We start from the raw sequence: 15817 nt of genomic DNA on the forward strand, positions 1-15817 counted from the left end.
GTGCTTAAAGGAGAAAAGAAACAAAAAAATCTTGTAGTTGGGAAAACTAGAATTAGCATAAACTTTCATTAGTCTTTTCCTCTGAAGAAACAATTTATTACTGAAAAATGGAGGAAATGTGTGCTTCCAAGAATTTCCTTGTAGACAGTTTATGCTTTTGAATTATAGTCCTAACACTTTCTAGTGGCTTTTACTTAGTGTGTAATGTTACTTCTCAGGGCATAGTCTATTGTAGTGAATTAGGGTACGTTTTTACAGTTTGTAATTATTGATTTAAAAAAAAGACTCCATAAATGCTGAACATGTAATAACTGGCTTTTGAATTTTTTTTTGTCCAGCATAGTGTTTTATATCTACCCACAAGCTAATACTGTACCTAATGATTCACACTAGACTTTAACATCTCATCTGCATCCTTTTGTTATTCTATATCTTAAATTTATGTTGCAGTCTTGCAGGAAGCTCCTCACAGTTGCTGGGTTTTTTCTGAGTTCCATAGTACTATTCAGTAGGATATTCAGTATCTCACATAGATGTATGTTTTAATGATGGGGAAGCTTTTTACAGTATCTGTGTTGATGCACTGTGTATCTTAGATGGATTTTTTAAAATGTTTATTAGGATTCTGAATACTAGAATCGCAAAAGCTTTTAGTTGTTGATAGCTGGCAGATGCATATGTACAATACAACTATTCTGAAGAGCAAAACTCTTTACTGAAATCTAGTTTATTAAGCATGTCTGCAGCATCTGGAACCTGCTGTTAATCCTACTGTACAGACAGAGGTGCAGAGAACCTGCAGCAGGTGCAGATTTTCTTCACGGGACACTTTCTGAACAGGATATAATTGTGGTGAAACAAAGAGCTTTTCTTGGATGAGGTATTCTTGTACGTTTATTGTGAATAAAGTTATGAAATTGGTACATCATTAATACAGTAAGATTTCCTGAATGGCTGCATAGAGTGAGTAGAGATATATATATATTTTTTTAACAAAGTATTCCCAGTTATTAAAATCACATAAATGATACATGGTACCAGAACTTGTTTTTACAAGACAAAAATATATTTATACCTACTGTGTTCATTCCCTTTTGTCCAGTTTTTCTTTTTTGAAGTGGCTACATGTAAAACTGGGTAGTCATCTTGAAAAGTGTGCTTGGGAATGTCGTCTTTGATTTCATGTAATAGAAATAGTGGATGTCTTAAATGGTTTTAAGTAACATTAAGATCCAAGGTAGTGACAGCACTACAGTATTTAAGTGTTAAACACTAATTTAGTAACACCATCATGTCCATCAAATTACTGTTCTGTGTAGGGTAAAATATTTACTTTATCAAGATATGGGAAAAAATATTTAATTCTCACAGCTTTCGTATTAGGAGGAAGTACAGTTGGTTTTAAACGTAATACTTTGCAATATTTTTTCCTGTGAAAAAATCTGATACACAGTTATGACCATTGTAAATTTTATGTAGATTTCCAATGCAGATAAACTAGATAAATGGTAAGAAAGAATGGAATTATGACAGGACAGTCATACTGGAAAGTAATCTGGTAAATGACCAGCATTCTACAGGATAGTGAATGTAAAGCATTAAGTTTGGTTTTCACTGGTCTTACTTTCTTGTGGGATTAATTCCTTTCAGAGGGGGGTTGTTTTCTTTTTTGTCATCAGTAGAGCACTTATCTGTGAATAAATTATCTATATTTATTCTCCCACAATAAGCATGCATGGATGGATAGATGGCAGAACTGTATTTATGTATTTATGTAACGTCGTGTGAAAAAGGCAAAATCTCCCATGTACAGCTATTTTTATATAACACTGGTGATCTGTGAAGAGAAATCTTGTGGAAGCCCTGTCCCAAGTCTCAATGTACCAGGATCATTGCCAATATCAGGGTTTTTGTATAAAGATCTCTTGCTTGCCCTCTCTGGCTTAGTCTACCTTTCCTGATACTTAGGCAAACGTGTGCATACACAAACCAAATTATTACTAGTGGTGTTTATTCCAAGTGCTTGTAGGGAGTGTTTGAGATGGTGAAAGAGTCTGTAAGGTCTTGCAGGGTAGGAAAACTAGGAAGTGCTTAGCCAGTGTCCTACCTGGGGTATACCTTTCAGGAATCCTCCAGGAAGGAACTGACAGGCATCTTTTGGATTAAGTGCTTTAGCAGTACAGGAGACTGGGAAAAGTATGTCAGACAACAAACTAGCAACTGAAACTGATATTTGAATACAAACAAGAAGTAATCTTTTGGGTACTTTATTTTCAATTTTTTTCTCATGTTCTTTTTATAAAAATGAATCACATTTTAAAAAGACTTTCAAAGTTACTCATTATTTTGAATGCCTTCTGATTTTGAATTACTGGATTTGAGAGTTCTCCTTAAAGGGCTCAATTTTATTGGAAAATACTAGCAACTTTCCTCTTTCCTCCTGGACAATGTGATTCATTCCAGATGTTCTAAAATGAGCACCTAAAAATCACAGGGCATTACTGAAAAATATTGCTTATCATATTAAATGGAAGACTTAAAAAAGCAAGGACATGTTCTGCTCATACAGGGTTTGTTTTTGTTTTTTTTTTTTAATTTGTCTTACTAGCTGCTAGGACAGAAGGTAGAAAAAGGGAAAGAACAGGGAAGCCCTAAGTCAGTATGTACAATCCTGGTTTACTTAACCTGAGGATTCATTAAATCAGAACGCTTAGTATAAGCAAGTAATAAACCCTCCAAGGTCCTTGAACAGGAATAATTTGCAGGATCTGATCATTACTTTATTCCTGATCTGACTGCTTGATTTTTACATCTGTTAAAATGAGTGACAAAATTCCCACTGATTTCACTGACATAGGCTCAGGCCAAGTTGTGGAGAGGATATCAGTCACTACACGGTAGCTTTGGCATTTTTAGTGTGATGGATTGTAAGTGTCTTCTCTGTCTTTTGCAAATGGTCATATTTGTGGTTTCAACGAGGAACCAGTTAGAGTAGCATATATTCATTAGCACTGTGATGAGGAGAAACTTAACGTTGTGGAATATTGTAAGTTTAAAGGGGCAACTAGAGAGAAATATGAGTACTGCAGGGTAACAATAGCTAAGAAAGCTTTTTTTTTTCCCCACTGTTTCTCCCCCCCCCCCCCCCAGCTTTTTTGCTTCTTTTTATCTTTTTTTTTCCCCAACTCTTTATCTTTTTTTTTTTTTTTTTTTTTTTTCCCCTCCCTTCTCTTTCTTTTTTTGGTCCCCCCTCCTTCCCCTCCCCCACCCCCCGCCTTCTCTTTTGTAGTGGAAAGAAGTTTCATACCATATACTTGTGTGCAAACCAGGGTAACACATGAGTTTGGGAAGTATTGCACATCAATAGCATATAGGTGAATGCCTAAGTTTTATTAAGATATTTAGAGATTAATGGTAAGAGGTTTTATACGCCATGTGATGATTGATGCAATATTGAAAGGAGAAGGTCTTAAATACTGAATGGCTTAAGTTTTACTGTTCTCTGAGCGTGCTGTATACATTTATGGTGCAACAATAAACTGCATGTTTGTCACCCTGTCATCTCACAAATGCTTATAACTAGGTAACAGCTTATTTCCTTTTTAAAATGCATCTACTTAATGTTGTTTTGATATGTTCTACAGTTATTTGTTATGTAGCACTAGATAATTTTCTCCACATCTTTAATCCATCTTCAGTGGAACCTACCCAGGTATAGATTTTCATGGTTAGAAATCTAATTTTGCTGTGAAGGGAAGTTAAATTCCAGCATATAAAATGTTCAGTTTTCTGATGTCTAGTTAGAAATATAGGAGGGCATCCTAGCGCTGCTTTCCAGTTGTGCACACCGAGTTTTACTTTGTTACCTAAAATATTTTGCATTGCATGTTAATTAATTTTTTTACATATCCTAGTAGTACAAAATATATTAAAAAAAAAAAAAAAAGAGCACCTCTACAGTCCTAGCTATTCTATGCAGATGTCTTCCAAAATTTACAGGTACAATTTTAGTGGTGGTGGTTGGTAAATAGATTTTTTTTTTTTCACTTATTTATCAGCAGATTTGTTTTTATATGTATTAGTGACAGAATGGACTAAGCACAGCTCTAAGTTATTGTATTTCTGTAGAAAATGGAAAATAGTGTAAAATCATTTTTGTTAAATGTTGGCAGTTTTTAAATAAACTTTTCATCTCCTAAAAAACTTTTCTGTGACAGCATGTTTACCCTGGACTCCAATTTCATTGTTTACCAACAGATATTCTTCCTAATTATTGCTAATCTCTTTTCAGTGACAAGCTTCTTTTAACAGGAACTGCATCTTCTCTTGTGAATTTAGGTGATGGCAGCAGATTTGTTTTATAGTCTATTTAAACATTGAGAGTTGAGACTTCTTCACAGGTGTTCCTGCATCTTTTGTTCAAGCTTAGTTAATGAAAGGATGAACAGCAGCTCTTCTGTATAAGAAATATCTTTCTGGCAATAGACAGGTGGCTGTACTGTCTAGAGCTGCAGAACTTGGACAGTTGAAGGGTGCCCGTGCTTCTGTAACTTCTTTAAGCTTCAGCATGATGTTCAGTGATGTGCTTCCCTCTAAAAATCTGGAATCAACTGGAACAGCTTATGCCAGTCTTTCCAGGGTCCGTACAGTTTTGGTGCTGTCATAATTGAAGGGAAAACATTTCATGGATCTTAAAAGCAGGTAACTGCCCTCTTAGTTAAAAAAATATACTTTGTTTGATTCATGTTAAAGATAGCTGTTATATAGAAGCATGGTGCTTTGATCTCAGTTGATTGCCTTCAGAACATAAATTTTGCCTTATAAATTTTATGAGACTGGCTGAAGAAGAATCCTCAGGTGACCCCCAATCTGAACTGGATGAAAAGATGCTTGAGGTATGGTCATTGTTTTTGTAAACTTTCTAATTATGCAAATACATATGCATTAACACCTGGATCCACAGCGTCGAGGTTTTAGATCTGCAGTTATGCTCCTCAAATAGTATTCCACTTCATGTATAGTTTTGTGCTTCCATTTATCAAAAATTGTTCATTGTTTATCAAAACAGACTTATATGTTAAGGTATCTTTCATAGACTTGAGTTAATACTGCAGTAAATTTGCTTCCAGTCTTTCTATATCAGGGTGATGAATAGCTCTCTAAAGAGCTGTCATTCCTAGCTGTTATCCAAATAATTTGGAGGTTCATACAAGTTAAATAAATATTTAATAATTTATTAAATATTAATACAAAACCATATTTAATTATTAGCACAATATGTGCTTGGGCTTGGTATATTTAATCTAAGCAATGGCTACATTACAGTATTTCAATGTAACAGCACATGTAAAAGATTCTTCAAATAAAGTTAGTTTATTTTATTATCTTCCACTCTTTTCCAGTTCTAATAAATATAAATGATCCCCAGCTACTAATAAGCATATTAAGACTCCGCTACTGGATGCCAGAGGGCAGTGTCTGGTTTCTCAAAGGTACGAAGCATCTGGCTGTTCCCCTGCAGACTGTTTGGGATTTCTACACCTTTGAAAAGCAAGCCATGGATTCACCGCTTTCTTTGTAACTGAACACTTGAAGCACCTTTGAGAACTACTTTCTGCAGTATTTGGTAAAGAAGTAAAAAAAAGAAAGGAAGTGGAAATGACATGACAAGAATTATCAGTAGAGAGGGGTAAGTTGGTGGGGCACAGCATGAAAAAAAGCACAACAGAAGCGGTTCTGTCGTTTTGTGAAGTTACCATTATGTACATGAGATGTATCTGACAGGCAGACATGTTGACAAGCTAGGAAAGCAGTGTCTAAGGGAGGAAGACAGCCTGTTGAGAGCAAGCGTGTTTCGACATTTGAAGTGGAGCATTCACAAGGGAAGGAGTTTTCTGTTTTACTGTGGCACAGCTTTTTTATCTCTTGCATATATGCTCTCAACTGACATGCCCTTAGTATCAGTGTTCCTTTTGCCAAAGTAACCTTTCTGGGTGGCTTACAGCTCAAAAGACAAGGTGGATAACAAGGTTATTAGCTGCAGAATCTATGGGGTTTCAAAGGCCTTGCTTTCTTTCTCCATAGAAGCTTTCTTCTTTAAACAGAAGTATTAATGTGTGGCACCTCCATCTGATTGGAAATAGTGAAATCTCTGAAGGCGCACTTTGTGATTTCCATGGCAAACAGTGATTACCAAGTGGAGTCACATAGAAGGTACAAAGAGAAAGATCAGTCCAGCTGTTTTTTACCATTATCCACCCTAAAGCTAAAAACATACATCTTTAAACCTGTACAGGCATGAAGCAAAGTAAAGGCTATGAGGCATCACAGTTCACTTCAAGTTAGCACATCTCTGTATGCATGTTCGGCTGTATGGGAGATGACTCTGCTTAGCCAGGGAGATTTATCAGAGCTGCAAACAAACCAGTAGAGCCATGGAAGTTTATTAGCCACTGATAACCTGTTGACCTTAATTTCTTTCCTCACTGGGAGTGGCTTCACTACTGAAGGGCAATATGTTTTCTTCTGAGGAAGAAGGAAATAGGAATCTTCCTCTCTGTGCATAACTGCTGTCTTTATGGTGTATCATCTGTCCCTGTTTTGCAGGTGACTGGCCCCTTTCATACAGCTTACTGTCTACCATTGCTTTGTTCCTCCCCATCCCCACTCCTGCACATCCTTCATCCATCTGCACAGCTCTACCAACCTGCTTGGGTATCCCAGACCGTCGGGTTTGCATCCTGATCAGCTGCAACTTTCCAGTTTGAATAACCCATCAATTAGTGTGACTGATGAGGTTTGTTTCTTGCCTTTCTCTGTGTTAATTCCTCTGTTGGGTTTGTGACACTGTGTTCTTGTTTATGGCTTCCCCCTTTACTTGTCCCCTTTGGTATGGAAAAGGTCCTTGACTAGATACCCTTAGGGGAGCAGAGGCTCTCCCCTTCTACGTACCTTGCGCAAACAAGTTTGCATGTTTTCAGGGAAGCTGAAAACCTTGCTTCAGTGTAGTTTATCATATCCCGTAACAGCTTTATTCTTCACTTTCTGAAGCCTTTTCAGTTTGACTGAAATGTAAAAGCTTTCAAAAAGTCTTAAAAAGGAATAGATATATTTGTTCCTACAGGCCTCAGAAACACATCCTGTTCAGTTTAGCAGTGCTTGACTTGATACAGAAACTAAAATATGCTTCCAGCTGCTCCTTCTGTGATGGCACCATCTTACAGAGAAAACTGCTGCTACTGCTCTAATCGAGGAATCTGAGAGGAGAATGGGTAGCAGAGGTAAGAAGTAGTTTCTTAGGGGCTAGAATGGAGATAGAAATGAAACAACATAAAATATAAATACGTAAATTCCCTTTCTGTCTTACAAGACTTTGGGTTATCTCAGTCAATTACAACAACCCAAATCTTGTGTGAAAAAGAAAACATATCTACATTATGAAGTGGCTGCCACCTGGTTAGAAACAGGGATGCAAACTTGAAATGCTCATTGGTACACAGCAGGGCAAAGCTGGCTGCCCTGAGTCATGATTAGAAACTGGAAAATGAACTGGGAAAATGTCAATTCTTTGCTATACCTGCTAACTACTGATTACTGCAAACTGACAAGCACATGGGTGAAACTGTCAGATCACCTGTGAGAGCTAGTAGAAAGTAGCATTGGAAGGACTGTTGATGACTCTGGACATTGAAGAGAGAGAAAGGAAAGTATGTGTCTCCCTCCCTCTCTAATTAGAGGTTTCTGTAAGAGAGGAAGAAATATAAAGCATATTTTCCCTTAAACTCAGAGGGCAAAGAAGGGGATGAGGAGAAGCCTACTGAATTATTTAGCTCTTTATGTCACACTGAATGTAAGATGGGCTCCTTGCTACCCCAAAGGAGAGTAATCACACTGCAGGAGAAGCCTGCTTTACCACTGCAGGGAGCGGACCAATGGACCCTGCTTGCCAGAAGATCTCAAGCCTGGTCTGTCCCTTTCGAGAAGGATAAAAGCTACTTTATGCTGAGTGTTTCTAGCAGTCTGACTATGTCACTCAAGTTGAGCGTTAATTACACCTCTCTGTATGGTAACTAATTTGCAAGATACTGCCATACTTCATTTTCTCTCCCTTTGTTATTTTCTGGTCCAGTTGATATGGTTTTTGCTTTTATTTTTCCTGTAGTGCCAAAGTTCAATAGGAGGAATAAGGAGGATGTCCCCACTCAGGCAAAGAAGGTAACTGTGTTTGAATATGATCTGTAGGAGTTAAATGTGCTAAGCAGTACGCTGAGGCACAAAACAGGAGGGATTTGTTATTGTAGCTGTTGTTTGTGTTTTGATGAATCTGTAGGAGAAGGACAGGATTTCATCTGTGCTTTCGTGTTTAGCACCTGACTGCTGTGACTTTTGTTCTGAAGAGTTTAAGTCATGCCGTGTGTTGTGAAAGGGCTTGTTAGTTTTACTAAAGCAGATTGTTAATTACCAACAGTATTGGAAAGAGAAAGGAAACAAAGCTCTTTGGTCTTGTAAGTATTGATCCTTGGAGTACCAACACTTAATAGTGTTTTGATAGCCAACATTGCCATGGCTGGCATCTCTGTTCTCAGGGAGGCTGCAATTTGTTTACTTCATATTGGAATGAATGGGATTTTGATATTCGTATTTGATATATAGGATTTGATGTTTTGTTTAAGGAGAGTGAACCTAGCTGTTAGTGCTTGAATTCCATATTTTGTCATTTTCTCAGTTTTTCTATGAAATAAAGTGATACTGCCCATGTTTTATAGATAGGTTATTAGTCTTTAGCTTTACTGTGATAAAGCTGAGAAAAGTAACCATTAATTTTGATCCTGCTTGGAAAAGCCTGAGGCTTTTGTATAGAGAGCACTTAATTATGTGCATCATACATACATTATATACATACATACATACACATATGCATTATATACATTTTACATAGCCCTTCTAACCTTCAGCACAAAATTCCTTTTCAGTGACAGTGTTCTGCATTGCTTAGCATACCACAGCTCCTACTAGGGACCCAAAAATCCAAAGAATACTTAGTGTGCTTGTATTTAACGAAACACAGATTGGTTAATGTGCTGTCACATCAGAATCCTGTGGAGAAGGCATCTATGAGGTGGCTTTCTGCTCTGGCTCTTAGCTGCCATAGGTCATCTGTCAGGCACTCAAAGGAGATAAATTCAGTCTGCACGGAAAATATTTCTTCCAGTTTGAGTGATCTTTGTATTCTTATGTCTTTCAATAATACAAGAATATATAATCCTGTATATATATATATGGTTCAGTTTCTAAATTCCACAAAAAAAAAATAGATGGAAAGTGCTTAGATTAATGAGTAGCAGGCATAACTTTTACCAAGACCGCAATGTTGTAACTGCAGCAAAGAATCGATGGCATTTTTGTGATATACCACATCGGAACCACGGTATTCTGTCTTAGTACTGATACTTCTTGTGTGTACATATTGCATATAGAAAATACTTTTCATAGGTTAACTGTTTAAACTCCTGCCTACCACAGTGCCCTTCAAAAACTGCTAGTGAAATTAATTTTTACAGAAGCCTTTACTCAGGAAGGTAACACCAGAAGTTCTGATTTCAAAAACCATTTCTCTTTTCATGTCATTAGTTATACTGTAACAGTTAAAATGTAAACAGTAGTCTTCCAAAGCAGCGTCTTCCAATGCATTAATTATCTATGAATCATAGAATCATAGAATCATAGAATGGTTAGGGTTGGAAGGGACCTTCAAAGGTCATCTAGTCCAACCGCCCTGCAAGGAGTAGGGACATCCCCGACTAGATCAGGTTGCTCAGAGCCTCATCCTGGCCTTGAACGTTTCCAGGGATGGGGCCTCCACCACCTCTCTGGGCAACCTGTTCCAGTGTTCTATAACTCGCATCGTAGCATATTATTATGAAGCATATTATTTTCAATGTAGATCAATGTAAATCAATAATACTATAAATCAATAAAACCAGGCTTTATTTTAACAAAGTTAATTTTAAAACAAGTGCTTCTTCCTTTACTCTTTTAAGATACTTCAGCTTATTCTTATGGTGACATACTGTAAAACCACAACAAAAAAAAAATCACAAGAGAGATCAGAAACATCAGACTGCCTTCAGCTATAATTAAGCTAAAGTAAAATGAAGGAAGTACATCTAACCATAATACTTGTCTACATCTTTACAGCAAGACTTAATATTTTTTAAAAAGAACTGTGCTGTCAGTACTTTAAATTTGTCTGTACAGGTTTGAAAGCATATCTGTCTCCTGTAACTCTCCTAAGAGGGAGAAAAATGTGGATCTAGGATCTTTTCTCCCTCCTGGCTTCCTTCTCTGTGAAAAAATGGTTGTAGGTGAACATACATTCATGTACCTCTCTACATATTTTGAGCAGGGATGAAATTTCTGCACCAAAGTAATCAAAGATCCCATTTCTTTAGCAAAAGCCATAAGGCACCTTGACTTGGTTCATATGCTAATGCCAGAATATTTCTCAACTAGCCGTCCACTGACCCCTTTCACTCACTTGTACCGCCCACTCTTTTCACCTCTCCATATTACAGTCATCCTTAAACCTGACCTGGCAATCTTACTTCAAAAGAGGGAAAAATGTCAGTGGAGAAGAACTGTGCATGAAATACATCATCCTTCAAACCTGCTGCAATTTACATCTCATTTGTTGCTGCCGTCTACAATTTGGTGACTAGCGTGTATGTATAGTCCCCTATTAAGTGAAGCTTTTTCAGATGGAGGGTCTAAAAGGATCTTTCTGTACTGAACATAACAGACAAATTTGAACTTTATCTAAACAAACAGGCCTAGGCTAATTTACTTTGACAAGCAGGATGCTTAATTTTCAGTATACAAAGTAACACACTTAACATTTAGAAGTTGATTTCTCTCTGTGCTTCACCATCACCTTAAAAAAACATTTTATAACAGACTTCAGATACATTAATAGCTCTTATAATTTGAATGAATGCAAATACTAGCATAAACACAAGTCTAGACAGACAATTATTTTTAATTTAGTCTGTTCCGTGTTCTCAGAGAACATGAGGACTATTTTCATTTTCCACAAGGCTTTATTATCCAAATCTACGCATTAAAACTTGCAAATATCCCTATTTCTGTGACAGCTTCTCTTGTGTTGAATCTGCTAACTCTTGTGTATTAAAATTGCTTCATATTTCAGTAAAAACTGTTGACTGCTTATTCTTACATTTGCTTGTGTGGTCTGAATGCAGGACCCTACCTGGATGATTTCCTCATTGATTTGGAGTAAGTTAGGCTGGGTTGGGTTTTTGGTTTTGTTTTTGTGTGTTCACTGAGCTCTGGACAAGGGACTGACTCCCTCAGACTTACGTTACATTTCTCCGATGAGGAAGGCCCAGGTATCACAAGTTTCCCATGAGACTGACACTTGAAAATGGATCACATGCAATTAGTGGCCACTTTAAACAGACAAAAAAAAAAAAGAAAAATAAATCAGTTTCACTGGCACTTCTCTTTCAGGTAGTGTTTAAAGGAGCACTTCCAGTCCTGCTGAGGCCTAAGGTGTAAACAGTTGCAAAGTCCTCACACAGCAGGTGTGATATAGTGTGATGTATTTTTTGTGTGAGATAGCTACCGTTGTGACACTTAGGTGCTTTGAAGAAGAAATGGTAAAAGATGACTCCTGGTAACTATCACAAGCTTAATCCTGAAAAAAAATAAGACTTGCAGCGCATTCTGAAAGCTCCCACGTGCAAGTGATCTGCTGGACCAGAGTTGATCACTAGCAGGAGGGTGTTCGTGCCTCTGGGGATCCTTCACTGTGCACCTCCTTTTGCTGTCTCTCAAACTCCTTGGGGCTGCCAGTGGAAGTGCCTCAGCTGAGGTTTTTCCTGCTTGCTGAAATGCAAAAACAAAGCTATTGTGAAGGATGCTGGTGCCAAGTCATTAAATTAAAACCTAAAATTGCAGGCAGGAGGCTACGGATTAAAAAACTGGAGCTGAGCCTAATTCCAGCCTGTTTTTGCCAAGCAGTTGGGCTGATGCCGTGACTGGTTTCTACAGCATCGTATGCCATGCTAGAACTACCCGACTCTAGGAGCCCGCTGCCAGTGAAGGTACCATTTGGCTTGTTGCTGAAGTGACAAAAAAATCCCCATGGAGAAAAAAAAAATCTAGTTGCCTGATTAATAACACAGTCTTGGAGTTTTTCACGTTCTGTAGAGCAAGCACTCCTATTGTCCATGCTCCCTGCAAGTGTCTTTGGCAAGGGGCTTTGCCTGCCTTACCAACAGATGGAACGGGCACTGACCTTGCCAAGTCCTACGCTTCTTTCTGCCTTGCAAACCACATACCACCACTGCCTTCTCGGAAACTGAGCTGTAATGGAAAGGCAAAATGGAAGTGAAGCTATTGTCAAATTCACACTGCTAGAAGATACACAGTCCAGAACATACCTCTTAACATTTTTCCCTGTATAGATGAATCTAAACTACAGGCTGGGAGTCTGCAGAGTTGCTGTTAGAGAAGGTCATTTGGGTGGACTGACAATGTCCTATCTCCATCTGCTGCTCGGTCTTGGACGGGGAAGAGTGTGGTAGTGTTGAATTGTCCAAGCTACTGCATAGGTCTCATAAACAGCTAAATTAATGTATAAAACCAGCAGTGGAGCTATTTGGTGCACTCTGGCAGCGTGCTGGTGGAGATGACTGAGGGAAATAATTCAAGTCTGAAAAGTAAGGCCTGGAAGATGGGAAGTCAAAGAAATACAGGTGAGATTGAAACGTCCTTGCTAATAAGCTTAACATAAAAGATATTCAGAAAGAAAATGCTCATGTCACAGGAGTTTTTGGTGGGGGCAAAGAGAAGACATTTTCATCAAGACCTTATTTCTTATCTTGTGCCTGAAAAATGCCTTTGTACCACACAGCCACAGAGAGACAATGGCAGTGCCTATGATTGTCACCAGGAGTCCCAAACCTCCACTCTTGGTTCTAGTAGTTGCAGAAAATCAGGATGCTGTCAACAGGTCAGCCTCTCTAAATCCCATGTGTGAAGGTAGCTGAGGAGGAGTGTAAGGTAAGGTAAATCAAGTCAGTGTTCTCCAGGCTCCTTGTGCTCCCTTTCCCACTGTTGGCATGTGCTGGCTCCTTGTAACCTACTGAAGATCTGTCACGTTAAAACTACAGGGGCAGCTGGCATATTTGATTTAACATTTTTATTCCTTCTGAGAGGTTGCTGATGTGTAAGTTTTGCTAGACATTCCCTTGTGCACCTGTATGAAAAATATGAAAAATCCCAGTTGGGTGTACGAAGTGCAGGATATTCATTGGCTTCAGCAAGTACTAAGTTCTGTTAAAGGCTACTCTGAGAAAAAACAGCCAAAGCTGTTTGTTGAGACAAATATTTTACTTAGGTAAATTCTTCAATCTGATTATAAATTAAGGTGCTTTATACTCACTACACAAATACTTCTTCTGAATGTTATACCTGAAAAAATACTTTTTTTTTTTCAAACAGTGTGGTTATTACAAGTCCTAGGGTGTTCATGTCATATAGTCTGAATGTATATTATGACCTACAATACAAAGGATGTTTTCTTAAATTGTCTTTCAACTGTTACAGCATTTAAAAAAATATACAGTTTTGCTTTATTCAACAGTCTTATGTAAAGAACCGCTGTCGACTTTATTGCTTATCTATGCTTATGTCTCAAAAAAAATCACTGATTCACAAGTGAAGGAAAACTCTCTTCAGTGTGTAAAAGAAAGGGGATAGTAAATTAAGAGTGACCTTCAAGTAGATTGTCCTCCTTTAGTGTATTTCCAGACTTTCTAAATTGCCTAATTCAATGTGTTGTTGAATTCCTCAAATACTACCACATATCATGATACTATCCATATGGCTGATTCCTGACTGATTATTTGTTCCCTTTTATTATACCTTAAGCTTTAAGAAATTTTTTATGTCTTTGGGATTTTATTTATTTTGTGATTAAATCTATTGCCTAGTACTCTGGAAGGCATAGCAGTTTTACTTTATTATACCCTGAAGAGCTTTCTCCTTGCTGGCTGTCTATTTAAGGCATCTTCACAGAGGAGGCTGCATTCTTTATAATTTAAATTAATTAAATATTTAGTATATGGCCCCTCAGGCAAAGTAAATGCTTCAAAGCATAACTAGTGATATACTGTCCTCTCAGATTGTCATAACATTAGAAAATGGACAGCCTCTTTTTACAGGCTATAGGTGGGCAGGCTACAATAATTGCAGCCCAATGGAAGTGAAGTTTTTTATTCTAATATATGGGATGCCTGCACCAAAGCTTGGCCAAGGGGATGATGGGAATCATCAGAAAATAAGATTTGTAGAAATTTGCATTGAACTCTTCAGAAGAAATGACCAATGCTTGAAACAGCACTAGGAGGCTTCAAGGTGCGTTGAATGTCAATTAATTAGAGGCTATCTTGCTGGTGTGTCATTAGACATAATCAAAGAAAAGGGAAAAGAAGCATTTACAGAATAAAGCCTTTGAGATCTTCTAGTACTACCTTAAAGACTACACCTATTCAAGTGATAAAGAAAATGCCAGGCATCCTCCTTGTGCACTTCTCTAGTGTGCAGGAGTGCTTAGAGATATATTAAGGTATCATTCCCTGACGTGGGAAATCACTTTATGAAGGCAGATATTTGTGGAATGTAAGTGTTTGTTGTGCTGCTAATGAGTTACAGACTGGATGCAGACACACACGGCGAAATATTATGGGTATGTTATATGAGAAGACAGAATAGTTGACAATAATGGTGACTTCTAGGCTTAAAAACCATTGATCTGACTTTGCACTCCTGACTTAGCTTTTTCAGACCAAGCTAATCAAGAAGATAAGCTGGTGGAGTCTTAAGAGATTTTACTCATAAAACTGCTTTCCTTCAGTTGATTGGTCCAGTATAAGAACTAGAAAACATTTCAATTTCTGAAAGTCACCAGTAGCAGTGAGCACCTCTGAAACAGCCCCAACTCTTCTAGCAGCAGATACTTCACACACCACTAGAGTCAGAGATTAATGCTTTTTGACATATGAAAGCTGTAATCCCAAGCTTTCAGACAGTAAAAAGCATTCATTTCCCTCATGGATCTTGAGCTATCTGACCTTAAAACTATGTCAAGCTTGCACTGGTCTTTTCAGCCTACAAGAGCTGTTTTGCCTTTGTCCTAAGGCTGAAAGTAGCAAGTCACAGACCTAAGATCACTGCAATGTCCAATTCCTAAAAATGCATACAAGCTGACTACATCAGCAGATTAATGTAGTAAAAAGCATCTGAGCTGCCATGGCCAAGGCTTTTATCTAGGCTAATGGGTATCTAAATAGAGATGGAATATAGACATCCTGAATCCAAACAATGTGCTTTATGGACTGTAGGGTTTTTTTTCCTGAAAAGAGAAACTTTCAGCATAACTTCTTCCCCTTTGACATATCCAGGCCCAGCTAATGAGATGTCATAGAATCATAGAATGGTTAGGATTGCAAGGGACCTTCAAAGGTCATCTAGTCCAACCCCCCTGCAAGGAGCAGGGACATCCCCGACTAGATCAGGTTGCTCAGAGCCTCATCCAGCCTGGCCTTGAACGTTTCCAGGGATGGGGCATCCGTATGAAACTTGGGCCAGGTTTTTCCCTGTGAGACTGATACTTTGCCAATACTCACACAGCAGCTTAGGACAAATGACCCTGAAATGTTAGAAGAACAAAGGGAGACTGTGGTGTGGTGGGGCAGATTTAGAAACCCCATAAGGCTCTGTCCACAAAGCCCAG

The 15817-nt window shown here is 38.1% G+C and overlaps 1 protein-coding gene across 2 annotated transcripts in view; it reads left to right on the forward strand.

Moving 5' to 3' along the window:
* The window catches only part of PTAR1 (protein prenyltransferase alpha subunit repeat containing 1), a 39199-nt gene extending 33589 nt beyond the window's left edge, over positions 1-5610 (forward strand). For both annotated transcript variants that reach the window (XM_086769873.1, XM_086769874.1), the window contains exon 8: positions 5403-5610. In XM_086769873.1, the coding sequence (XP_086625999.1) occupies positions 5403-5421 (19 nt within the window). In that variant the 3' untranslated portion in view covers positions 5422-5610. The remainder of the gene's footprint in view (positions 1-5402) is intronic.
* Positions 5611-15817: the final 10207 nt, after the last annotated feature.

Source organism: Chlamydotis macqueenii, chromosome Z (assembly GCF_036417535.1).
Source record: "Chlamydotis macqueenii isolate bChlMac1 chromosome Z, bChlMac1.mat, whole genome shotgun sequence".
Taxonomy (NCBI): domain Eukaryota; kingdom Metazoa; phylum Chordata; class Aves; order Otidiformes; family Otididae; genus Chlamydotis; species Chlamydotis macqueenii.